The sequence below is a fragment of the Thamnophis sirtalis genome, unplaced genomic scaffold, assembly GCF_051295495.1.
Source record: "Thamnophis sirtalis isolate CommonGarterSnake01/CBP01778 unplaced genomic scaffold, rThaSir2_p1.2 scaffold_3, whole genome shotgun sequence".
Lineage (NCBI taxonomy): Eukaryota > Metazoa > Chordata > Lepidosauria > Squamata > Natricidae > Thamnophis > Thamnophis sirtalis.
The window spans coordinates 140960582-140988152 of record NW_028261383.1 but is presented as its reverse complement, the minus strand read 5'-3'; the positions used below and the strand labels follow the sequence as shown (position 1 = coordinate 140988152).

General features: G+C 37.6%; 1 protein-coding gene across 3 annotated transcripts; it reads right to left on the bottom strand.

Annotated features, from left to right (window-relative positions):
• Positions 1–422: 422 nt before the first annotated feature.
• NOL11 (nucleolar protein 11) lies at positions 423–27571 on the bottom strand. Of its 3 annotated transcripts, none has more exons than XM_087710233.1 (18): positions 27416–27571; positions 25081–25194; positions 24095–24151; positions 23170–23315; positions 22838–22895; positions 20513–20654; positions 19538–19735; positions 18748–18824; positions 14338–14461; positions 13000–13097; positions 7863–7928; positions 6832–7016; positions 6241–6366; positions 5475–5702; positions 2714–2792; positions 1809–1901; positions 793–900; positions 423–570 (listed from the first exon to the last, which is right to left on the bottom strand). In XM_087710233.1, the coding sequence occupies exons 1-18, from the start codon at positions 27545–27547 to the stop codon at positions 457–459; spliced, it is 2145 nt and encodes a 714-aa protein (XP_087566359.1). In that variant the 5' UTR covers positions 27548–27571; the 3' UTR covers positions 423–456. The 3 variants fall into 3 exon arrangements, with proteins under 3 accessions (XP_087566359.1, XP_087566360.1, XP_087566362.1); XM_087710234.1 differs by having other exon boundaries at positions 6241–6277; positions 6902–7016; XM_087710236.1 differs by lacking the exon at positions 423–570 and adding an exon at positions 1005–1037 and having other exon boundaries at positions 790–900.

The window sequence follows — 27571 nt, the reverse complement described above, 5'->3', positions numbered from 1 at the left end:
GCCGAGTTTTTGTGAAAAACAGGTCCGTTTTTGGCAAAAATGGGATGTGCGGGGCAGGGTTTCAGGAAGGCAAAAATGGCCATATTCAGTCTATAAGACGCGCCAACATTTCCATCTTTTTTTAGGGGGTGAAAATGTGTGTCTTATACTCCGAAAAGTACATTAGTTTTGTTTATAAGCTGCTCAAATTTATGCCATGACAAACTATAAATGTAACTTGTAGAACATCATTGTAGAGACAGTATATTTCCCCTATAACATCATTTGGTATATTTAGTTTAAGAAAGGCCAAATTACGTTATATCTGTAGTCTTCAGATAAGATGATTAATATGACTTAATAGGGAGAAGATAAATGTTCATCAGAGTGAGAAACACCACAAGTATTTCTCTGAAATAGAATAAATGGCTCTTTACAAGAGATTCATAATAATAATTTAATGAAGTTGTGCGAATTTCAAGTAAGCTTTATAACTTCTATGGAATATAAGCCCTTGTCTTCTGGGTGGTTTATTCTCTGTAAATGTTTCAGACTTCCTTCAATCTTGTTCAGTTCTGAGTAAAAATGTACCTAAAAAGTAAAAGTAAAAATTTTAGTCAACAAGTAAACCTGCATTTTAATATATCATTCTTCATGAGAACCACGTAATAACTGTCTATGTAGAATGAGTAAAACAGCAGAGATTTATGTTTTTTGTAGGAATGGGAAGATAGATCTAGTATCCCTGTTGTTTACAATAATTACAATCAATTTCTGCTTGTGATTATGGTATTAACATGGAGGAAAACTTACTTGGGCTCTAACAAACTTGTGTAGCTTTGAAAGCAACCCTCTTGCTTCTGGCAGCATAACAACAACGGTGAAGTGAGCATCTAGTAGGAGGCACAACCAGTCCATAATCTGAAAATAAAGTCAAAATACACAATCACCATGAACATTTTAGTATTTAGCCACTAAAATGCAAGTCAGTCTTCTATGTATACAGAATTTTGTTGTGTACCTACTTGCAGTTCAGTCTTTTAATTTCAGTGTTGAAACTAAAAATTTTCAAGGCAGCATAATTATTACTTTTATTTGTTTGCAATTATCGTAAATCTGTGAAGAATTTACCAAATTAGGTATTTCTATAATTTTAATCTCAGGCAAGAGTGACCTTCACATCAGCGCAAATATATTTCTACTACAATTTCCAATGCCTTTTCTCCCATGAAATATAGAAACATTACAGCAATGCAATCTCACTCATAATCACAGCTAGCTGATCAGTTTGTTACCACACATTTAACTAGAAATATTTTGCTATGCTTTAGTTTTTAACATAGGAAGTACAATTTGGGCTACTAAAAACTAGTTAAAAGTGACATCATATTACAGGATGTTCCCAACACCTATGGTAAATCAAATAAAAACAAAGGCATTATAGGTGAAGCTCTAATGCAATCACTACAGTCAATATGCTTATATTGTTTACAGGATGCCACTCGTGATCTACAAGCAAGACTAGATTTTCTGTATTAATGGTTTCTTCACTTACAGTACAACAATACATTGAATCAAATTTAGCCATCCCATATTAAATTAATAAGAATAAATAGGCCTAAATCTGAATTTACCTGGATTGAATTTAGTAATAGGTGGCAAACAGATCCAATTAATCATTTTCTTAGACAGTCTATTATTACAGTGAGAGCTGGAAAAATTATCTCATTTTTCCAGAGGCACTAAATCTGAGTATGCACCTCTTAAAAGATTTCTTTGGGCATATTTAAGAATAACTTGATAGCTTTCGTAGGAAAAATTCTCTATACCTGTTGTATAGTCAGATGAAGTATTCCAGGGAAGTGTGTGGAAGACTCTTTACTACATTGCACATATACGTACTGAAGATACTGGAGGAATAACTAAAAAGAAAACAATAACATTAGATGTTGCTGAATACAACTGTATATACAAAGATCCTTTCAGTCATTTAAAAAAGAATGAATTGTTTTATTTGGTGGTGTAACTGAGACACCCCATATATTAATAAGCAAAATAAATATTTTCCAGACAAAGTTCCTACAGCAAAGTTCCCCTGACCTTTACGCCTTTGCAGACCACCCCCCGGGTGGGTGGGTGAAGGAGGGGAAGGAGGGGGGATAGTTTTGCATGAGCGGCAGGCAAGTGTGCGCACAGTTCCATTTGCTTGTCTGCTGCTCATGCAAATGAGGATGCACACATACTTGCCCAACACTTCTGTGGCCCAATTCCAAAGGGCTCAAAGCCTGGTAGTGGGCTGCAGCCTGGGGGTTGGGGACCCCTCCCTCCTTTTTTGGAATACAGTAAAGTGAATTTCAGTCTGGATTCTCCTCCCAGATAAAGTCTGATACATACAAAGCAGTCCAGGTGTGGGAGTTAAATTTCTGTTAATTTTATGATGTTCATGTGATTACACAAATATTATTTGTGCATTATTTATATTGACATAATTGAAATTTAACACACATTCATACATAACAGGCATCTCTTCTGCTAGAAGAGAATAAAAATAGTTATCGGCTTACAATAGTTCATTTAGTGACCGTTTTTTACACTTACAACCGGGTATCTTAACATCTTCTGTATCTAAACATTAAACTATCAGATATAAAAGGGACAACTTTAGTGAAGTGTCATAATCAAGTGTAAAATTAATTTGAATTACTGAATTCTGAAGGCACAAACCAATACTTACTATGACTTCCTTTGCCGAGAGGTCTTTCAAATGAGGTAAAATAAATGTTTCACTGTAAGCTGAACAAATAATTGTATTTCTGCATAAGGTAGAGATACTGAGTCAAGGATATACTTCTATTCAGATGTGTCTTATTTTATCCCTTCCCCCCTTTAAAAAAAGTACTTTTAAAATTCAAATATATATATTTTAAATTAACAAGTAAAGCAGCCTTTGTTTGTCAAACAAAGACCTGAATGATCCAAATTACAGAACAACAAGAATCAAAACCTGGGCACTTTGCAAATTAAAACTGCTGGTCCTAACAACAATTCTACCAAGTCTTTCAATCTACCAGAAAGAGAAAAAAATGTGACCAGTCCTTTACCTATATAGATTAGAAAGGGTTAACAGTGATTATGCATGTTGATATTTCTATGCATACATCATGAACGCCAACGTCAATTTTTCAGTGAAGATTTAGCAGAACCAAATAGCAGTATTGCTACTTCTTGATTCAAGAGAAAAGAATTCCTTTCTGCAGACCGCTTAGTGTAGAGAGATAAAGTTGGGACTGAGGAGGATGAGTTAAAAATAAACATATTGAGCAGTGGCTCCTCAAAGAAGGAATGCAATTAAGGAATGCAAAGACTTGTTTGGTCTTTATCTTTGCAATCAGATATTGTAGCAATGCAGCAGAGAACAGTACATGTAATCCTTTACTTTTCAGAGGAATTACTATAAGATTTACTTCTCACTGTATCCATTTGATTCTAGCACAATAGTGGGAGACTTATGGCTCTACAGGTAATTTCCAAAACATCATTCCTGAGTAGACACATTGCCTAAGGTGTGGCTCAAGCAAAATTTTTAATATTCTAGTGTGGTGTGCTAGTAAAGTCTAATCTTGTGGCACTTTGTTGAAAAATAGCCATAAGACAAATGAGGTTAGCAATTAAGACACTTTCAGACTTTAATAAATCTCATACACAACTTTGCTTCAGCTGCATACATATTTTTGTATCAATACTGGTAAAATTTGTTACGGATATGATAAACAATCTAAATACAATCCATAACAAAATCTATTTTCACATATTATTTAGGTCAACCAATTATTTCTATTAAAAACAAGCTACATTGATCGGTATTTCAATATTTTATTTAGACTTTTAAAAAAATACCTTACTATATTTTTTAAACATAGCTATTTCAACAAATGTTCTTTATGCAGTGGTTTCCTAAATGTATACTTTTATGTAAATTTTGGAGCTAAGACTGAAAGAAGTTGCTAGAATTTGTTCATTGCTTTTTGGTGCATTATTACATTTTGCTTCCAATTAATAATAATAATAATGTGTGTGTGTATGTGTGTGTGTGTCAGGGATGTGCAGTCAGGGGAGGCGGGGCCTCACCAGTGTCATGAGGAAAAGAATTTTTAAAGTAATTAAAAAGGCTAAGGTAGTTGCTGCCAGACTCCAGAGTCACAGTGACTCTGAGTCTGCTTAGTGCTAACTGTAGGGGGAGGCGAGAGAACTATGGGCCTCCTTTGCATAAGGAATTTTTTGCCTTTTAACCCTTGCTCAGAGTTAAGCAAGGGTTAAAAGGCAAAAAAATCCTTATGCAAAGGAGGCACGTGATTTTCTCGCCTCCTGATCTGGGAGCAGCAAATGATGCCTTGCTTAAGTAAGTTGCTTTTTTAATTTTTTACATTTTCATCATGGCGGGCGGACAAGAGGAGAATTGAAATCCACAGCTGGAAAAAGTATGTGGATCGGACAGAGGGAGGGGGGGATTCAAAATTATTGTAATTTAATTTGTAATGTTTTATTGTGAGGAATTTGTGTTTCTTTCTTCACAGCGGTGGGGTCGGAGGAGGCGGGGGGTGAGGCGGCGGAGCGTGGCAGCGACGTTCTCACCGCTGTGTCCAACAGGCCAGGGGTCTTGCGTTTATGTCCGCCATAAACGCGAGACGCCTGGCCTGTTGGACACAGCGGTGGCGGGCTGGCACTTGCTTTCTTTTGCCAGGCCCCTCGCACCCGTGTCCAGCCCGCTGGAGCTTGCCGCACTGGGGGAGGAATGGGATGGGTGGGCTGGCTGGCTGGGGAGGGGGGAATCATGGCTGCTCAGGCCCCGTCGGCAGGGCTTTAAAGTCTCAGTGCCGCGTCCACTATAGAGCGGGTCCCGGTACCGCTCTATGTCGGACGCGGCGTCGGGGCTTTGGCGCTTGCCTCACCGGCCATGAAGCTCACCGCACGTCACTGGTGTGTGTGTGTGTGTGTGTATGTATACATACATATGTATACATACATACATACATACATACATATATACACACACACACAGTGTCACAACCCTTGGTATGCCCAAATATGGGAGGGAGCATACTACTTCCTTTTTCTGTCTTTTGGCTCACCCTAGGAGCCATCCAGGCAGAAAGCCATTTTTTTTATGTTGCCTTTGTTACATTTGTGTTGCATTTGTGCTGATAAATAAATAAAGGGAGACTAGTATAGATCTATTTCAAGCTATTTAGCTCTCATCAGCTAGCCATACCCTTACTAGGAATAGAACCTGGGCTGTATTACATATTAGGCAGTTGTATTAGCCACTAAGCACTAATGGAACACACACACACAATTTACATTGTTAAACCACAATAATTCAGAGGCCAAAGACTATATCTGAGGGTTATCATTTTCAATTCAGATTATACTGAATAAGAGGAATAATGATATTTTCTTTTTAATCATTCACATCAAAAATATATTCCAAAAGATACAGTAAAGTTGCTTTGCGTGGCCCAACTGGACATATTTCACTTAGTTCTATTTCTTGGGATTTTTGTATTGTCTGCGTATCACAGCTATCTTCCTCTATGAGTTCAAAAGTGCAGCCATTCTGTACAACTTTAGACAGTTCATCCATTTTGTTGTTTTGAACATTATGAACATGATCTGGTACAAAATCTGAATTCATATTCATCGTTTCAAGGTGGTCATCACCAATGCTACAAAGAAACAAAATGTCCACAGATACTCAAATTAGTTTAAAATGTTATTTAAATCTAATCCTGAAATTGAAACCATAAGAAATCTAAGACAGATTGTTTGCTGTTAAAATAGAACATAGGGAAAAATTAGCTTTTGGCAGGCAAAATTGATAGGGATAATAGTACATCAAGGGTGATAAAAGCCATTATTGGTTAAGTGTTTGAAGATGAATTTTTCTCAATCTGTATCAATTAAAAGAAAAGAATCCACAATCTGGATTTTATAAAAGCGAAATTATTTAGAATTGTGCAGTATTAAGTAGACCTAAATAAATAAGCTTGTAAAATGAAAAGTTCTCCAAAGAAAAAGAGATGATTTATAGTAGCTGTCATTTCTTCAGCTTGTCCACATGCAGATCTAAGACTAGTGTCATCTTTTTAGAGCCTTTTTATAAACACAAATTAAACGGGGGGGGGGGGAACCCCACTATTTCAAAACAAACTTTTGCAAGAACTATTAATACATTTAAGTATAAATGGAAGTATATATATTTACCTCAGAAAAATCTTCAGGCAAGTACAAATAACTGCTTCAGGGATATCAGGAAATTGCTGCAGACAGAGTTGCAAGAGATGTATATCTGTTTTCTCCACTGCAATTGCCATCAGTTCTGGACACATGCTGGAAGATAAAATAGTGAAGTTAACTATGATTGGTTACATAGTCAGCCACATGTTTAGACTGGATTTGGCGTTTGTGTCCACCCTCTGAATCCCTATTATTACTATTATTTTCTCCTGCCCTTGTTTATATATAGAACTCAAGATGATATACATATCGAATACTCCTGGCTTTCTATTTCCCTCACAATAATAACTCTGTGAGGTGGATTGGGGTTGAGAGATAACAACAGGTCCAAAGTTACCCAGCTGGAGGCCTAGAACTCAGCCTCCTGGTTTTTAAGACAGCACCTTCACCATGACACCAAACTAGCACTCTACTATGTTAATGTTTTATTTTTTTTCTGGACGTTTTTCCATACATGTTTTAAAAATTTTCTGGTTTATAACATAACCAAGTCCTGAGAGCTATTGCTACAGAAATGTGAAGCAGGCTGTTTGTTAGAAAATATTAGATATTTATTACCTATAAGAGAGGCCTTGTGTTTGAATTAGTTGTACCAAGCAACTGCGAGGAAAGAATGAAGATTCTGCTTTACATCTATTCACAAGAGCAGATATTATATATCCAACTGAAGCTTGAAAGACTGTCACTGGAGTGCTAGACAAAAACGCCAGTAGTTTTTCTTCTACAGTATTCTGAGAAGCACCCTAAAAAAAAAATATTTTACTTATTTCTTCCAACGTAATTATTTCTTTTGTTGCTAATTAAAATTATTAACTACTGGAGTAGTCACCCAACATGGTTATTGTAAGAGTTTGGTCCATTAATTCTTTTTTTTAAAATTCTTTTTTATTTATTTTCAAAACAAACACAACACATAAAATCTTCCTTCCTACTGTTGAAAGTGTATCAGTTGGTTACAAAAGGTTTTCGTGCATCTCTTCCACAGTCATCAAACATACTTCATATTGACTCAAGTATTTTAACTCAGATATTTATACATATTATCCTTATACCTCCATTTATATTTGACTATAATTATTATTATTATAATTATCATAAAATATACTGAAATTTAATACATAACCACATACTGGCATTTCATTTAATATTTCTAAAATCCTCCAATAACACTGAATCCTTATGTCCTATTCTAGCTAAACATCCATAATATTTAATAACAGACTTTTCTAATCCTCCTTTCCAGATCGCTGTTGGCAATTTTCATCTAGTTTCCTTATATTATACTCATATATATGTATATAGGTTGTCATCATTATCCCTCCTTTATTTGACTATATCCTGTATCATAATATTTTACCCCTAATAATCAAAACTTAACTGTATTTAACTTAATTCACACTGACCAGATTTGTCAATTAACTTAAAAATGCTAATTAATATAATCATGAAATTCATCTTTAATTTGGTTTGCTGATACTTAAAGAATTGCAAATTAACAACTCATTTCACTACACATTTGTACATAGAGAAAATGCCATTAAAGATTGCCACGTCACCCTTTGTTTTCAATATGGAGTGTTCATAATTACCTTAATAATGTTAAGAAGCTGTTCCACTGTCAGGGTACCTTCTTGAGCATTCTTTCTTGATCTCAACTGCAATATTTGACAAAGAAATTAAGATTCTCTGAAACAAGTAGGTAACATTCTTTCAAAACTAGTAATCAAGATTATGTCTTCAATGAGATCTCCATTCTAACAGGAATCCCTGATTCATTTATTATGAAGGTACCATCTGGGCAAGAAAGACATTATCTGATGAAAAGGATCATGTGACCCAGATTGTCTAAGTAATGCATCCAAAGAAAACAGAACTCTGAGGCAAATGAGTTCCTCAAAGAACAGTTTATTAGCTACATCATATTGGCACAACTGGTGAAAGCCGACTCTGAAATTTCCCACCTGATTAAAAGTAAAAGTTGTCCCGTTCCTCCAAGCTGTCCAAGCCAAATGCTGGCCAGTCGCTTGGTTACTTGCTCCTCCTCTGGCCAGCCACCTGTGAGAATGTCCTGAGTTCCCACAGGAAAACTTTGTTTTGGCTACAAAATCCCATCTAATAATTTATTTCCCTCTCACTGTCGTGTGACAATCACCTGAAGCATCCAAGCTGGCTTCAGCCAGGCTCACTTCAAGGTTGATACAGGCATTCTTAACACATATGTCAGCAGTGATTTTACCCACTACAAATGTTAACAAATACATTTAAAAGAGTCCCTTCTATACCACAAAAACTCACGCTCCAGAATGGATGCAAAACAAACTGTGTAATAGGAAGAAATATGATGCCACCGCTGGCCTTGGTTAGATTATGCTGAAATCGTTAATAGAACTGGCTGTGGTTTGGATGCCTCTAATACATCAAACCAAAATTAGGCCCTGAGATGTGCAGGACAAGTCATGCAGAAGTTGAGAAAGTGAGGTGCTGGGGTGTAGTGCAAATGCAGGAAGGCCAGGGAAAGAGGTTGTGAGTGCATGAGAAAGCAAAGAGGCCTGGAAAGGATGTTTGTTTGAGTGTGAATGAAGGAGGATGATCTGTGTATAAGTGAGTGAAGGGGGGAAAGGAGGGTGTCATGTGTGTAAAGCCAGGCTGAGGAGGGGGAGATTTATCTAAGTGCACAACCTTACCTACATGCTTCCCCAATGACCTGGCTAGTGGCAGACTGGCAGGAAAGATTGCAAATGGCAATTTTATGATAACAGGACACTGCAGTCGTTCTTAAATGAGAGCTAGTTGGCAGTTGTGTAACCTTGGGGGCTGTGCAACAGTGGAAAGTTTGAGAACCAATCATAAGTCCCTTGTTAAACACGGTCATAACTCTGAACAGTTGCTGACAAATGGTCATAACTCGAGTTTTGTATGAGTTTTAGTGCTGCCTTAGGAATAAAGCTACCTGGATGACTTAGGGATAATCACTCTCTCTCAACCCTAGGGAGATGGCTACAGCAAACCACTTCCAAAAATCATGCTAAGAAAACAATGTACATGGACTATAAAATGAGTCAAAATCACAAAAAAACAAAAACATCCCTTCCCTCACAACTTCCCGGTTAGGATTAGATCAGTAAATGTTGCTTACTGGATTGTTTGAGGGACACAAGTTAAAATCTGAAGAAATCTTCAACATTATGTGAATATTATGTATTATTACACTATAATTAATTAATCAGCATTTGCCTATCCCAGGTCTTTGGGAAGGACTTGATAGGTGGATAAAAATACCAAATCCAATATGAACTTCTGGCTGACTTGAGATGAACTAAATAATATAAATATTATAGAAATAGAAGAACTGTGGCAAAAGAAAGCAATAGTAATAGGTGCCTTGGGTGCTCTGGCACTGGCAAAGTCACCATCCGTCAATTGCTACAGGCAGCTTTACTCGGAACAGCTTACATCCTGCAGTAATGTATCTGTAACATCATCAAATATCCACATTTGCTTATCCCAGATCCTTGGGAAAGACTCACTAGTCTGACTATCTGGCTGTGTGACAAACCATATTAAAATTGCATTGTAAGATTATGAATCTTATGTGAATATCTCAGCTCAGTTAATACATTTTGTGTTTTGAAAAAAAGAAATGGTGTTCTGAGAATCAAGGCTAGAAAGCCTGGGTTAGCAACCACATTAGAGACTTGTGTGAGGGCTGATGGCAACTGCTTCAGAGGTGCATTAAGAGAGAACAGCTTTTCCACTTGTTCAAAGATGATCCAGCTATTTCTTTCTATTGATGGGAGCCCCCTAGTGATCCCATCAAGAACTGCCATGTGCTGATTGGTTCCAAAATGACAACTTCTACTGCTGTTAAAGAAGGGGAAAAGAAACTTCCATCAAAGTCTATGGAAGGCTTTCCCTAAAAACATGCTGGGGACACTTTTAAAGTTGGGTGACTTTAATACTCCTTTAAACACAAACATGCTGGCTGCATGAATTTTTCTCTGCAGCTTCTGAAATACGCCCCCCCCCCCCATTATATGATGAAGGAGGTTGAAAAAAGGGCAAGAAAAGACTCAAGAAATACTTAGATGAGCCAAAAGCCTTATCATATAACAACAGTAATACAACGATGCATTGGAATATCTGCAAGAAATATAACTGGCTTGCAGGCAAGAATTGGTGGGACCACAAAATAGAGAAAGTAATACCGTCTTTCCCCGAAAATAAGACAGGGTCTTATTTTCTTTTGACCCCCAAAATATTGATTGGGCCTTATTGTTTTGAGGTTGTCGGGTGGCTGCCCTCATGCAAGCGGGTGCTCGAAGAGCCAGGAACAGCCTCAGGACAAACAGCTCTGTTGCGCTGTCGCAGTAGGGCAACATACCAGCCATGAGGTAACCATGCTCATGAGCCGCCACCCGGCAACCCCCCTTTCTAGCCGGGCAGAGAGCCACTCACGGACCCAGTAATATCCCAAGAGGTACTAATCTGCGTGGTGCTCTGCCCTCCCCCCCAGCTTACGCGGCTTGACGCATTCGTGATACCCTTAGGTCAGTGCATTGCGCTCTGCCCGGCTGGAAAGGGAGGTTGCGCGAGCGCCTGTTCCGTCCCCAGCTTGTGTGCCTCCCAGCCTCACCATGCCCTGGTCCAGCTCTCCCTGCAGGGCCAGGGTGCTGCTGCCGCGGCGCTCTGACCATAACCTATTCTCTGGCTTCCAAACTCCGGAGATCCACAGCTGAATCTTCAGGCAGCAGCCGCTCTGGGAGTACGCTCTATGATTGTGGACTGGCTGCCGGCAGAGCGTATTCCCAGAGCGTACAACCATAGAGCGTATTCCCAGAATGGCAACTTTTAGAAGACTCGGCATTCTACCTCCATGCTTTGGAAGCCGCAGAAAAAGCCAGGCAGCGACGACAGCAGAGATGCCCTGGTTCTTCAGGGAGAGTTAAGCAAGGGCATCGTGAGGCTGGGAGGCACACGAGCGGGGAGTGGAAAAGCCACTCGCGCAACCCCCCCTCTTCAGCCATGCAAAGCACCATTCACTGACCTAGGGGCATTCCGAAGGCACCAAGCCGTGGGAGCTGGAGGGTGGCTTATGCGGCCTGGCGATACCCCTAGGTCAGTGAATGGCACTGTGCCCGGCTAGAAAGGGGGTTTGCTGGGCGGTTGCTCGGCTGCTGCAACAGCGCAACCCAGCCATTCGACCCTGACGCTGTGCCCGGCTCTTTGGGGGCCCGCTTGCAAGAGAGCAACTGCCCGGCAACTCCCCTCTCCAGCTGGGCAAAGTACCACTCACTGACCTAGAGGTATCCTAGTGGTGCCAAGCAACGCGATCCTTTGCCCTCCCACCCCATTCCTGTGGTTGGCGCCTTCGGGATACCACTAGGTCGATGAGTGGCACTTTGCCTGGCCGGAAAGGGGGGGGGAGGTTGTCCAGAATGCTTATTTTCGGGGGAGGACTTACATTACAGCTTACATCAATGCAATGAAACATTTAACATCAACTCACAACATCTGCCCATCCCAGATCCTTAGGGAGGACTCAATAGATGAATACAAGTACCAGCTCCAATCTAAACAGCCAGCTGATTATGCAACCAACCATAATAATGTCACATATTCCTTAATTTACCTGGTAATTGTCACATGCTTCTCCTACAACAATACAAACACACATATAACACGCACTCATGCTCTGGGTTGGTAATAAATAGCCTCAGAAATAATGCTATGAGATATAATTCATTAGTTAATTGTATTCCATTTTCTACTGTATACATTTTTAAAATGTTGAAATACATGTTACTATAAAGGCAAATGATATATACATGCACACATTTTGAACCTTTTAAATGCTAGTATACTCAACATATGCAAGGTAAGATCAAGGGCACATTCCTGGAGAAAGAAGTTGCATTTAAGTAAGAGAAAGAGAGTGCTCTGTTCTCATAAATTTTGTATCTCAGAACATCACAAGGGAGAAAAATCAACTCAAGATTTTTCTTTTCTTCCATTTTCAAGCTAATTCTCCATAATCACTAACCCAAGCAACAGCTAGCCATGCCTGAGCACTCATCTTTCTTGATACTGATAAAAACACACAAATGGAAATATGCTAGCTCACATTAATTCCATTAAAATGTATGCTTTCCTGTCCATCCACAAGGTGGCACACTGGCCCTTTGTGGGGAAAACACAATCACATCATCCACCACTGTTTACACAAATCTGGACAATTAACAAAAGCAGTTGAGAATTTTTAGGGTTAAGCGGATGGCTATTAATTGTGGATTCCACTATGCAGTGATCGGTAAAGTAATATTAAGGTAGTAGTATAAAATATTTTGGTCTGAAAATATAGAGTTAATGAGTATGTACATCATAGAAGTTAATTACCAGGCTTAGCCTACATGGAAATTAATTAAGGTTTGACTGGTCATAATTTTTCACATCAAGTTTAGGGAGCATAAATGATTAATTTTGTTTCAAGTCATCTGAAGAAAAACCTTTCAGAAATCAAAAAGGTTGAAAAAAAGCAATTACATAATGCCATATTACTTTAGTATTAATTCAACCATTCAATTTAAGGGCCATGCAACTTCATGAGACCTTGTTATCATTCAGCAAAATCAGAATATTAATAATCTATACTGGGCTGAATATATATAAGAAATTGTATTATACACATAGGAAAGGTAATTAAAAATAATCACATCAAAATAAACATACCGGCCTCTTAGATTCATCTTTAGCAGCTTTATCAGGTTCGGCACAGATTATGCCATCTTCCTGAAGCCTATTCCAATCAACAGGCAGAGTTTTCATTTCTGGAAAAGAATTTTATTTCAAAGAATGCAAAATTTTTCTTGTTATGTTTCTTTCCACCCCCACCCCCAACGCAAACAGCCAGGTTCCTGGCAATTTGTTCATCTTCTGACTCAAAAATGTACAAGAAAATATACATTTTGATCATATGTTTCAAAAAGTTTTTATTTAGGATCCTGTGATGACAAAATTTCTGTCATCCAGTTCTAAAGAGCCTGCATTTTGTCATTCAGAAAATATTCAATTAGATATTCTTTCACCTTATAGAAGATTACCTGTATTATTTAATTGGATTCTTTCCCCTGATTCTTAGTAGAAATAATACTGCAGTGTTAAAAGAAATATAAGCAGCAAGAAATAGACCTTGGTCCTAAAAACTAAACATGCAATTTCCTTCAGGGTTCTGTGTGTCCTTTAAAAAATGATGTGGGTACTTTTAAAAAGGTGCTGCACTCCCACATATTCTAGAATACCTCTTCTGAAACATTTTTAAAGCTTGCCCAATCCTTTTTTTTTAATGCTGGCCTCCCACAGCTTCAAAGTCCTGCATGAACTTCCTCATATTTGCCTGTTCTCTTCTTCCACAGTGCAAATTTCTCCTCCCCTTTAAGTTGTAAGCTGGTCAGTAGCTCCCTTTCCTTATCATTTAAAGAACCATAAACACAGATGAACTTCAATCATTAAGAAACCGTTTTATTGGGGCATTTTAAAATCAATTCAGAATTTTCAATTAATTGACTAATAAATATTACAGTTGGTTATATTTAAGAAATAAGCAGGAAAATTGTCACCAGTTTTATTAATTGCATTCTTAGAACTTGGAGGAAGTCATTATAGCTTTAGTACTAAAAAGCCTGAGAACTAGGCCTTCTAATTTCCCCCCCTCTTTATGACCCTGTAATCCCTTTTATTGGGGTGAAGTCAGGGAGACTAAATGGAGCTGAGGGTTTACGGCTCAGATGCCTTTCTTGATGCCTATGCGGCATTCACAGCAGATATCTTTTCCTTGTATCCTGATAAAGGAACATTTGTTGCTACCTAGGATTGAACTCTCAACCTTCTGAATGGGAGGTGAGCATCTTCACCTCTAGGCCACCACACTACTCAACTATGCCTTATACTAATAAGCAAAGCATAATATAAATTCTTTTGGTTTTAACTGTTTTTAACTGTTCAGAGGGTGCTGTACATAAGTGCTACTGCTATTGCTATAATTGAAAAATATTGCAGTCAAATTCCTACCAGAAACATATGTATCCTTGCTTTTTCCAACTGCAGCAGCCAAAGAGGATGTTTTGCACTTGTATAGGATTACTTCTAATTCTCTGCCGTGTATTATGAATAGCTTATCATTGTAAGCCCAACACTGAAATAAAGAAATACACATAGTTTTTATATATTAGGCAGAAATAGTTAGTGAATATATAGACTTTCAACTTTTATATTTTTTATAATAATTGAAGGTGCCTTTGGGTTGGAGAGAGTAATTAATGATTAACTTTTCAGAAGAAATTAAATAACAAAATGCGACCTCTATATTTTATACACTAGAAAAGGAACCCATCTTGCCTGGTGTTTTGCAACTTGCCAATTTTAACATTATTTGTTTAATCTCTACTGTGGATAGAGGAGCAAATAAAAATGTTTTTTTGTAAATCATCTAAATGCATTAAATTAATTTCATTTTAATCAGAAAGGATTTACATTGGAGCTATGTTTGTTTGTTTAGTGTATGGCATCATACATGGATGGAGCTATGTTAGCCAGGAGAGAGGGAAAGCTATCTGCAACTCAATCTCTTCATTATTACCTGGTCTCTTATTACCGCAGTAGTATCTTGCTCTATTGAAACTGGGATTTAAGTCTTCGATTGTTACCTGTCCTAATGACAGGATCCTGGATATAAAGTATCAATAAAAGGCTTAGGAGGGAGATGCCCATTATCAAAGTTGCATGTCTTTTTTTTCAGACCCAAAATGTAGCTTTTTTTGACATATTATATTATACAATTTTAAAAATATTTTTAAAGTAGGAAAAAATGGCTTATGGCTCTGCCTTCTATATATTTTGTAGCTGTATCCATTGCCTTGCTGAATATTCAAATTATGAAGATAATTGTCCAAAATGACTTGCCTCCAAAATAATGTAATTTGAAAATGGAACTATCCACTTTCCTTGTTCCTGAGGCTTAGATATGCTTCTTTTAATTTTTTAGTATTGAACATTTTTTCCTTTTTGAGGCCAGATTTCATTCTTCCAGCAACTTTTAGATATGTCAGCCATGGTACATTCCAGCCTTTGCCCAGTAATCTTTACTTCGTCTTTAATTTATTCATGGGTCTGAGTGGACCATTTTTGGATATGCAATTTACACTTTTCTTACTGTAATTATTTCCAACATGAAAACCATTTAGGTGAGAAGCTAATAGTGATATATTTGGATTTACTATTTTCCTTATAGAGGTGCATACTTTTATCAAGCTTTGTCTTATAATGTGTACTTTTAGGTTTTTATCCTATTTTGTGTTGGGAAACTGCCAGCAAGACTGGATGGAGGAATCAAGCAGGGACCCAGCTTGGAATCTTTGCACAGTTGCATAAGCTTGATCTCCCATAAGATCAAGACCATAAGTTTTAGCTGGTCCTTCCCAGGGGAGATTCTTGTAACTTGGATAGAGAACAATAAAATTGCTTATAGTTCTTCATGGGCGGCTCTGGTTGCTTGTACCTGACATTACTGTTTCTGTACCAGAAACATCTATGGAACCCATTAGTTAGGCCAGCTCCTTCCAATATTGGTGTTCTGTTGCTCTAGGATTTTATTTCACAAAATCTTTTGGCTAATATTATGTAGGAGTTGTTCTTATCACTTTCCAAAAATATCTGTAGATACTAACACAGTAGGCTTTATTATAACCTATCCACAAATACTTAATTTTGGAATGCAATACATTCATCATCGTAGATTTCTGATAAACTCTGTTACTTGATTTAAAAACATTCTTCTTGTAATTGCCTTCATGGTGTCCCATTTTATAGTCAACAATCATAAAGCTGTCACTTTGGGGAAAAAAGATTGCCCACATTCTGGGGCAAACATTTTATTTGGAATTATATAGCAAATTAGAATTAAATAAATTGGATTTTGACATTCAAATTAAAGCCCAAAATTATTGGAGCAAATAAATAAGTTTTGTTAATTGATGCTTAATACCCCAAATATCATTAGTCCACAATTTATAAATTGTTTAATGATGATTTAAAGTTAGAATGGTCTTGGGAAAAATGATTTACAACCTGTCCTAAAAGTTACTACGGGTAGTCCTCGACTTTCCACAATTGAGCCAGGAATTTATGTGGCTAAGTAAGAAATTTGTTAAGTGAATTTTGTCCCATTTTACAACTTTTCTCAAATTTGTTAAGTGAATAACTGCAATTCTTAAATTAGTATTACGGTGGTTATGTGAATTTGACATACATACATATATACAAACATACAAACATACATACATACATATATGGAGGGAGGGAGGAAGGGAAATGTTATACTGTTATCACCAAAAATCTGTATTGGTTTTAAATAAAATGGCTACCCCTTTTGACTTGCTAGGCCCTCCCACCAAAAAAATCTTTTAAAATCTTATCTGATGTATGATTCCTGTAAAAAGACCACTGATTGAGATCCCTTCTCCCAACACACGTAGATAATATGTGAATTAATAGTTTAACAGATCTAATTTAAGAGCATTATGCTGAATGAAACCCAGGTCCTTGCTTTTCAGTTTACATTGTCCTTATATTAATTGTAATTATTTTTTAATTTTTTCCTCCACCACTCATGTCTTTCTTCAATGCCAAGTGTCTCAGTCATCCTTGACTCATTCAAGTAAGGCTTAATTCTTTGTCTGCTCAGGGAAATACCCTTCATAGTCATCCTTTTATTGCTCATTTTGCCTATTAGTTAGCAAAAATAATCTGAAAAGCTGAGTTGGGACGATGCTTGGTCTAACCCGTCAAATTTCACTTTATAAAATAATGAAATTCACCGCTTTGTTACATTACATAACAGCTATATTCACATGGGATAAACAACCTTTATCAAGCTGTATTTGATTTTGAATGGAATCCTGATAGCAGCACTCTCTAAAAAATGATGAAGCCATGGCAAAGTGAAAGCTGATTTAATTTATTTTCAATTAACAGTTACTGAATTAAATATATTAAATGTGCTAATTCCCCATATATTAAACTATTTCCCTCATCAATCAAATTAAAAATTGTATTTTGCTAAAACATTTGAAAGATCACAGCTATGATTTTGTAACCCCCATGGGACACAGAGGTTTCTGATAGGATAACCCTTGGCAAAACTAATGTATAATGCGTTTCCCTCTGTCTTCTGGGTGACTGATTGACTTTGGAAGCATTGTTGTGGGTTTACACACCTTGAGTTTTATATATAAAACATCTGATTTAGTGCAGCAAACGGATAATTTTTTTTTCTAAGTGAGGCAAATAGTGCTGCCAAAAAAGCCAACACAATGCTAGGCTGCATAAACAGTGTTAATATCACTTCATAATGCCTTGTTAAGGCCATACTTGGAATACTGCATTCAGTTTTGATCACCACAATGTAAAAAAGATGTGGAGACTCTAGAAACAATGCAGAGAAGAGCATCAAAGATGATTATGGGACTGGAGGCTAAAACATGAAGAACAGCTTCTGGAACTGGATATGTCTAGTCTTATGAAAAGAGGGCTAGGGGAGATGATAGCAGAGCTCCAATATCTTAGGGGCTATCACAAAGAAGAGGGAGTCAAACTGTTCTCCAAAGCACCTGAGGGTAGAACAAGAAGCAATGGATGGAAACTAATCAAAGAGAAAAGCAACTCAGAACTAAGTAGATGTTGGATAACCATTTTTCTGAAGCAGTGTAGGGTTTCCTGCCTAAGCAGGGGGTTGGACTAGAAGACCTCCAAAGTCCCTTCCAACTCGGTTATTCTATTCTATTCTATCCTATCCTTTCATATCCTAAATGTGTTTTATAATCCAGTGCATTCAAAGTCAAAACTTAATAACAATTCTGAATCCAAATGATAAAGAAAATAGAATGCAGAAAAGCACTTCCAAATATATGGATGTAAACTGTTTCATTTCCTCCCCACGAGATGCTGCTACAGGACACTGTATGCCAAAACAACTAGACACGGACAGTTTTTTTCCCTTGTGTCATCACTGTGCTGAACACCTAATTCCCACAATACTGTCTTATGTATATTTTACCCATGCAATATGGCTGTACTACTATTATCCTTCTCATCTTTTCTACTACCTTCTCTTATTGGTATCAATAAGATTATTATTACTCTGCTGTATATTGAGAGCTTCTGCACTGGAGACAAATTATTTCTGTGCCTAACCATACTTAGCCAAATAAAGTATGCTGTGCTGTTCTATTCTCTATTAGCAAAATAAGAAAAAGGCGCACCTAGGCTTGAGATTCACTTATGCTAATGGCTTAATATATTTATTGGCAAAATGGGAAAAATTTAAAACACTGACTTAAACTATCTCTTTTTAATAAGCATGGATTTCTATTATGACAGAATTGCTATAGATATGTTAAAATCAAGTAACTGGTCTCAGCTTACTTGTCCTGTTGTTCCTTGTGGCAAATCTTTTGATGCTTCCAGAGTTTGAAACTTAATATTCCATATTGAAAAGCAGTCTACCAAGAGGAAAGACAAAATTTATCAAACTGTGTGCGATTTACATATGCATAGTTCTCATTTATAAAATGTCACTTGGAAACTAATTAAAAGTATTCTGGCAATAAACCGTGTCCCCAAAGTAATTAACACATCAGATCATTCTTGTTGAATGCTATTAATAATCAAGTGTCTCATTTCAATAGGGCAGAGACGGGCAATCAATTTCCCCAGAGGCCACATGAGAAACTGAGACTAGTGTGGATGGCTGATGCCCTGCCCCCTTCCCCCAAGATGCTGCACCACTATCCCTGCTGTTGCTGACACTATGGCCCCTCTCCACTAGTGTGGGCAACTCAGATTGCCCAGGGGCCAGATGTGGTTGTGGACTGCAAAATGCCCAGGTCTACACTAGAGCATTGGAAAGAAAACAATATTCAAATAATGTTTTATGGAATCAGTGTCTCATTAAACATGAGTTATCAGATCAAAATAATCCATATCTCTTTTTCTACCACCTTATAGAATCTTCCCTGACTTCCTTCATTGTTGACGATTATCAGCAAGTTCCAATCAGGTTCCATTATTTTTTAATTCTACATTTTGTGTTGCAAACAATGTAACTTGAGGTCCTTATTGTTAATGCTTTTCCAAATGTCTCTTGGATGTTTTCCTTTTGTTTTGATCCAATTCTTAAGCTAAGTTATTTTAGTCCAATTGTTCAATGGTTTACCTTTGACATTACTTTCTGAGGAATCCAGGCCTCCTGTTACAGCAATATGGTCTTCATCAAGAATCACAATTGAAGTTCCTTTAAGAATATTTCCACCCACACTGAGTCTGAGTAGAATTGATTTTGGTAAAATCTGTGTTTCTGCTGTTTTACTCTCTTGTAGCGGCACCAGAATCTTATACACACAGCCATTGGAATCTGTGTACAAAATCAAGTCACATCTTGATTTACAATAATATGAAAACTAGAACTGACACTTAATACAGATCTATGAACTTCGTCCATTGGTATAGCCATCCCTTTTCTTCCCTCTGCTATGAGTGACCTACAGTATGTAGTGCATGTATACACTACACAAGCCTAAGCTAAGAAATTATAATCAAAGAATTAAAAATAATATGTATGCCACTTGCCAGAGTACTTCCAAGAGCTGAAAAAATGTATTTCCCTGCCATGTGTTTCATGGTAAAACCCTATAGTAATATAGCTGGCCAAACATTTACATACCTCCTCCCAGAGATTCTAAAGCAGCTTTAAATATTTAATATCTAAAGCAGCAATTAAAAGTAAAATAAATACTATTGTCTTGTAATATTGATCCATATCATGCACTATGATATCTTCTTTCTTGCTTGGTATATGGGAATTCTGCTGGTGTAATTTGTAAACCATAGTTTATGTTTAATGTTATGTGGGAACCAGATCATTATGACTTCCCCAAAGGCCCAAGACTACTAAAATAATGTTTAGCATCATGTGTAAATCTAATCATAGTGTCCAGAACTAAATGCATTTTATATGCTTATGTGACTGTAACAGAAAATAAGACCATTTATAACTACTGACTGATAAAGCAGAAAGAATACACAAAGCACACACTCAGGGCTTTTTTGGTATCTAAAGTAACATTGTCTATGATATATTAAACTGGGACTCTGCTTTAAAAACAAAATTGGAAAATACAGTTATACTTACACAAGCAAAAGAGTGTGATAACTTTGTTTTTCAAATATGCCGCAAAACTCAACGGAGTAGATGACCCAGCTCCTTGTTCAAATTTAAACTTCTGAAGGGTATATGGATTGCAATGCTGCACATATATGAAGTAATTCCCATCCTGAAAATAAAGGCTTTTTAAAATATCCACATCTATCTCGATAAAGTATCACAAAAGGAAGATAATAGTTTACATCACATACCCAAAGTAACTGAAACCCCAATTAAATAACAGAAATGATAATCCAATGGGAAACACATGCCAATATAGTCATTATAAAAAAAGCAGTGTCAAAGAAAAACAGTCTAAACAATGTATAGGTAGTCCTTGACCAATGACTATTATTGGGATTGGAACTTCCATTGCTAAGCAAAGTAATTGTTAAATACATCATGCCTGATCCTATTCAATGTTCCCTCTACACTGTGTGGCTGCGTAGCCACGCACGTAACAAGAAAACACCGCGCAGAAGTTTCAAACTGCCCCACAGTTTTTTAATGTCTTAAAATATGACTGAAAATATCCCCCCTCTCTCCCTTCTCTCTCTGCACCGAACTCTTCTCCATCTGGTGATTGGTGAAATCAAGGAAGACTGCCCGGAGACCGATGACGCTGCAGAAGGGAGAATTTCCATTGGTCCTCTGGGGCTTCGTCGGTTCCTGGGAAAACGCGATTCACGGGTTGTACCCTGTGTTTCTCTGCACATCCGGGGTTTCTCAGGCATTGCGTCATCTGAAGTCCCGTTCTGGGCTCGGCAGTCTTTCTGCGATGCCTTCGCTTTGCGGAGAGAGGAAAGCAGCGTGGAGTTGGACTGCCTGAGCCAAAGGGGTCCACGAGATCTTGAGACTTGATTTTTGAGCAGTACCAATCCATTCCACTTTTCCATTTCCTTTTCTGTCCTTCTATTTTCCTTTCCTTTCCCTTTCTTTCTTTTCCATTTCCTTTCCTTTTTCCTTTCCTTTTTTCCTTCCTTCTTTTCCATTTCCTTTCCTTTCGCCTTTCCTTCTTTTCCATTTCCTTTCCTTTCTCTTTTCCTTTCCTTATTTCCTTTTCTTTTCCCTTTCCTTCCCTTTCCCTCCCTTCATTCTTTCCTTCTTTCCCATTTCCTTTCCTTTCCTTCTTTCCCATTTCCTTTCCTTTCCCTCCCCCTTCCTTCCCTTCCTGGGGGTGTGAGGGAGAGGGAGGGGACCCTTTTCCTCCTTGCCCCCCATCCCAACATCTGCTCTGAAGGCAATTATGGCTAAAAAAAAATTCGGGTGCTCAGGCATGATAATGTGCCGCTCAAACACTAGACTTTTCCGCACACACTGAAAAAAAATTAGAGGGAACATTGATCCTATTACCTGTTTTTTTGGTCACAGATCTTAAGGGAATCACCATGGTAGTTAAGCAATCATGTGACTGTTAAGCAAATCTGGCTTCCCCCATCAACTTTGCTTGTCGGAAGCCAGCTGGGAGGTTACAAATAGTGATCATGTGACTGCAGTTAACTGCAATGGTTGTTAAATGATCAACTAGTTGTAAGTCAATTTTTCCCCCAGTATCATCGTAATTTTGAGGGGTTGCCAAACAAGTGGACATCAGTCAAGAACTAGCTGCAAAGTTTCTTTTATCTTTGTATCTGTAAGAATCAGGAAGATGAACCAAACAGAAAAATTCTATCCTCTTCCACCCAAGACAAGGCCTGGTTCATAAATATGGTATTTTAGCAGAATAATTTCTTAAAAATTCAATCTGGTAAATTACGGTGCTCAATAACAGAAAATAGCTTTTCTACATTTGAAGACTGCTTCACTATATTGTTTAAAAATATTCCATTAATTATCTAGTGCACATTAATATTTCCAGAGAGGTCAGTTGATCAGATCTGTAACACTGACATTGAATTTTTCAAAAATGAAGAAACACTTGATTATTATAGATTATCTGAACATTTGATCAAATCTTTAGTCCTCATAAAACTTCCAAGAGTCATCTGACTGCAGCAGGATATAAATGCAATAAAAATAAAGAAATAAAACAAAGTTCTCAAATATGTCTCTGGTGATTAAATTAATACTATTCAGCCTTCAGAAAGTCAGTATCTGTTGATAATGAGAAATAGAGCTGAACATTTTTATACCAATGTCCAAGGACTGGGAACTCTGTCACAACACTTACTGCACTGATATAAATGAAAGATACATCAATAATAAAACAATACATCAAGAATGGAACATACAGCTATTATCTTACTAGAAACAGCAGCCTTGCCAAATTCATAAAGTATCTATCATTTGACTACAACTATCTATAACACTCACCTGCTCAGTAATAAATAAAATAACTCTCTTTTCAACTCCAATTAAAGCATTGCTCCACCTAAAAATAAAATACATGGTTATCGCTATAGGGGAAAATGCAATCAAATAAAGTATCGGACATTATTGCAACTACCTAGCATTGTATGTTATGGATTGGGGTCAAGATAAGGTAATATCATGGGGATTTAGCAGAAAGAAGAGGAATCTTCTGTGATTACATTCAAGCAAGGAAAGAATCTCAATTCCTTCTTTTGAGGGATTCAAAATGATGAAATATCAGGATCACTACTTACATTTTGAATTTTAAAGCTACTACAGGGAATGGCACTCACCTAATAACTTCATTAGAAATAACATTTTCAACTTCTTGTTTTGGATCTGCTAGCAAAGCATCCAAATTTTTAACAGCTCCACCCTTGAACAGAACTAAGGGCTCAGTGTGTGGTAATGAATGTATCCGATATACATCTGATGATAGCTGAAAGATAATTTTAAAAAAAATGAAATGAGACATATACTCATATATACGTATGGCTACAAATGAAATATTTATTGTCAAAATAAATATTTATTCTAAATGATAATTTTTCTTCATCCAGCTTCAATAATCTTATGCTCCTAATGAGCAGGGTAAGTTTCATTCCAATTCTCTAGATAAGTGAATCTGCACAAGATTCATGTCACTTGCTCTTCATTCACTTTTCCAAAATGGAAATATTTTCTTGTTTCAGGAAAACAAATCTGATTATGATTTGAAAGAAGAAAGGAAGGAAGGAAGGAAGGAAGGAAGGAAGGAAGGAAGGAAGGAAGGAAGGAAGGAAGGAAGGAAGGAAGGAAGGACGGACGGAAGGAAGGATAGAAAGATAGAAAGAATCTTCACTGGCAAAAGGATCCTACTCAATTGAGCTGATCCGCTTCTTTATTTAATCTGGTCTTTAGGTCCCTGTTTTGATGAAGGACATCCCACTGTGATGTGTAAAAAAACAAACCAGTTTTATGGTCATGGACCAGCAAAGGGAGGGAGAGGAGAAAGAAAAATTGTCATTTTACTGATTCCTTATAACTCTGCAATTCTCTACACAATTCTGCATAATATGAACAGCTTTTCTCCACAGCAGGTTTTGAACTGAAGGAAAAATATAACTAAAAATAATCATTGCAAGCAAAAATCCACAACTTCCTTTACTAGAATCTTTTGTTGAATTCAGGGTTCAGCTGCACGAAACAATTACTTTAAAATATATTATCAGTACTTACTGTGGCTTTAAAAACTTTATCCAAGTCAGTATCATCTTCTTTCCAGATCTGTAAAACCTTTTAAAATTTACAGAATTACCATTTTAAAAAGATCACAATGAAGTGTTTGCTAACTATCCCTCATGAAGCTTGGAGAAAATCAAATGCTTTTGAGATATATTTAAGATGATCAATCTTGAAGTATTTGATTTTAATGGCACACAAAAGTATTTGGCTGAAGAACTGAAATATATCCACATATACCCTGGTAAAAATAAAGGAGTCCCCATGGACTTTACTCTGCCAGTCATTGCCAACTATAGAGGGTAGTGCTCCTCTCTGTTTCAATGCCATTGAACCAGCGTTGCCTGAAGACATTTCTGCAGTCACATGGCCAGAATGACATCACGAAGCACTGTTACTTTCCCACCAAAGGGTTACCTATTTATCTACTCGCATTTGCATGCTTTCGAACTGCCAGGTCAGCAGGATGGGAGTTCACCCCATCGCGTGGTGCTTGGGTCTCAAATTTGGGCTGCTGGTTTTCCAGCTGACAAGTCCAGCATCTTTAATCATTGAGTCACCATGTTGCCTATATATTCTGGAGCGGCATCCAATACATACATGAATTAAACGCATGAAAGACAGGCAAAGAGATAAAGATGCAGTTTTGCTTTTCGTTCTTCTACTGACTTCCTAGACAAGAGAACTCATTCCCATAAACATTTTGTTTCTTATCTAGGATTTCAACTTCACTTTACTAAGGAATAAAATATCAACTCAATGGAAACATAGACGACACTTTAAGCATACCTACAGCATGCAATGTCACAACATATTTATTTACATAGGCATTTCCTTTTCTCTTTTCATCTTTCCTAGAAAGGGAAAGTACTCGAAAATGGAAACAAACTTTAAATAAAACCTATCATTAACTTCTGATATGGTTCAATAAAACACTGATAAAATTGGTTTATGCCCACAATCATATGGATTAGATATCATACCTTGTCATCATGAACAAGAATGAATTCTTCTGTTTCATAGTTCCATGTGGCTGGACATGAAATTGTTTGCCCTTGTTTGACTGACCAGCAACCCAGTGGTTTTTGATCAGATACCTTGAAAAAAAAGAAAGATCCAAATAAAATGGGCTGCTCAGTAACACAGCAGTAATTAAGGAAACCAGAATAAAATATCACATGATTCTGAGTTCAAGTACATGATTTGGAGCTACTACGAAAAAAATCAATATCATTTTGAAACATTTAATAAAAATGAAATATGGATTAATTTTTAAATTGTAAGAATCATAAGATATATTATTTTATTTTACATAATATCTGGACCCGACTGTGTTCAAAATGGGTATTTCAAAATTATTCCACAATTCAGATACATAACTAATGCTAACTTTCATTTTACTTTTTAATTCCTTATAGAATTTAATTGTTAAACTATTTAAGAGCTGTATCTCTTAAGGATATCAATTTGCAAGTATCTTGGAGACTTCTAGTATCCAGGCTAGATTGTTTGGTTAGTATATGCCCAGTTGCATTCATTGACAACTTTAGTTTGCATGAATGTAGGCAAAATAAGCCCCAAAATGTGAGCCTCAGTAAATCCCACTATCTAAAATTATTAGAATTATATTTGAGTATAAGTAGTTTTTTCATATTACAATCTTTGCCTGTGTATTTTATGCATTTCAATACCATTTTCTGACGTTTTTACAAAGGCCCATTGCATGAATCTCTGGTCTAATTGAAGAAAACAATATTTCAAGAACCAGATTAAAGAAAGCAAAGGCCATACAGGTACTCTTCAACTTACAACCACAATTGAGCCCAAAATTTCCACTTCTGAGCAAGACAATTAAGTGAGTTTTGCCCCATTTTACAATTTTTCTCATCACAACTGTTAAGTGAATCATGGCATTTATTAAGTTAGTAACCCAGTTGTTAAGTAAATCTGGTCACAAATGATGATGACCTTGGGACACTGCAAGCGTTTTAAATACATGCCAGGTGCCAAGTGTCCAAATTTTGATCGTTTGAAGCTGCAAAGCCTTATAATATTGGTTAAAAACAATGCTAAAACATCTTTAAAAAATTTAAAAATTAGAATAAATGGTATGCATCTGTGTGCCTGTATGCAGAATACAAATAGTCCTCTACTTGTTATCACAATTGAGCCAGAGTTTATGTTGGTAAGTGAGAAATTTGTTAAGTGAATTTTGCTCATTTTACGACTTTTGTTAAATCAGTAACCCGGTTGTGAAGTGAATCTGGCTTTTTTCTGACTTTGCTTGTCAGAAGGTCGTAAAAGAGGATCACGTGACTATGGGACATGGCAACTGTCATAAATATAAACCAGTTATGAAGAATTCAAATGTAAATCAAGTGAATACGGGGATGCTGCAACGGTCATAATCACTCGTCAGTGCTGTGGTAACTTTGGTCACTAAATGAACTGTTGTAAGTTGAGAACTACCTGTAGTGGAAAATGGGACCACTTGCCACAGCCAACTCACCATGGTCAACTCATCACAGCCAACTCGCTGTGGGACATCTCACTATGGGTCAATTTAACAATTCTATTTAATGATTCAAAATAAATAAAAAATATTTTAATGTTTGTCATTCACATTTCATTCTGTCCCTCCTTTCTTTCATGATTCTATTTCACCATTTCTTTGACATTAGTGTAACTCTTGTCCCACACCGAGTTGTCCTGAGGCGAGATGGCCTTGGTCAGTTGTCTTGCAGCGAGTTGGCCATGGCAAGTTGGCCATGGCGAATAGTCACAGACCGCAACTGTCGCCTTCCCCAAGCCCAGGACTTCGGTGCCCAGAATCCCCAGTCCAACAGAAGCGGCTTCAAGTTGTCATTTCACGTGGGAACAAGCCAAGGAGGCATCCCGAGAAATCTTCAAAACAGAGAGGAGAAATACCCTCTACAGGACGATAAGTGGTAAGTACAGATTTAAAAAGGTCGCAACAGATTCGGTTTCGGGTATTCCACGGGGACCGGACACCAAACCCGCATCGCCCCTGCAGGGTCACATAACTGGGACGCTGCTTCCCAAGCACGAGGCTGCGCACGAAGAGCCCGGGCGGGCTCCCTCGGCCACGTTAAAAGGGGCGCACACGTCGCATCCGGGCCGCGAAGAGACACCGAAAATCCTCTCTCTGCTGCTGCTGCTGCTAACGCCGCCGCCAGGATTTCCGCGCCACGCTCGCCTTTCCAGCAGCCCTTGTGCGACCCCGTCCCTCCCTCGCTGCAGAACCCCAGGACCGCCGGCATCGGCCCTCTCGCCTTGCCCCAGTGGCTTTGCCTTTACCTTATACAGCGTTACCGTCCGGCCTCGATCCGTGACCAGCACCCGGTCCTCGTCCGGTTCCAATCCCAGCGGCGCCTGAGGGGGAGTCCCGGGCAAGCTGCACAATGTGAACCACTCTCGGAAAGCCGCCATCTTGCAAAGCGCGCGAGAAGCTGC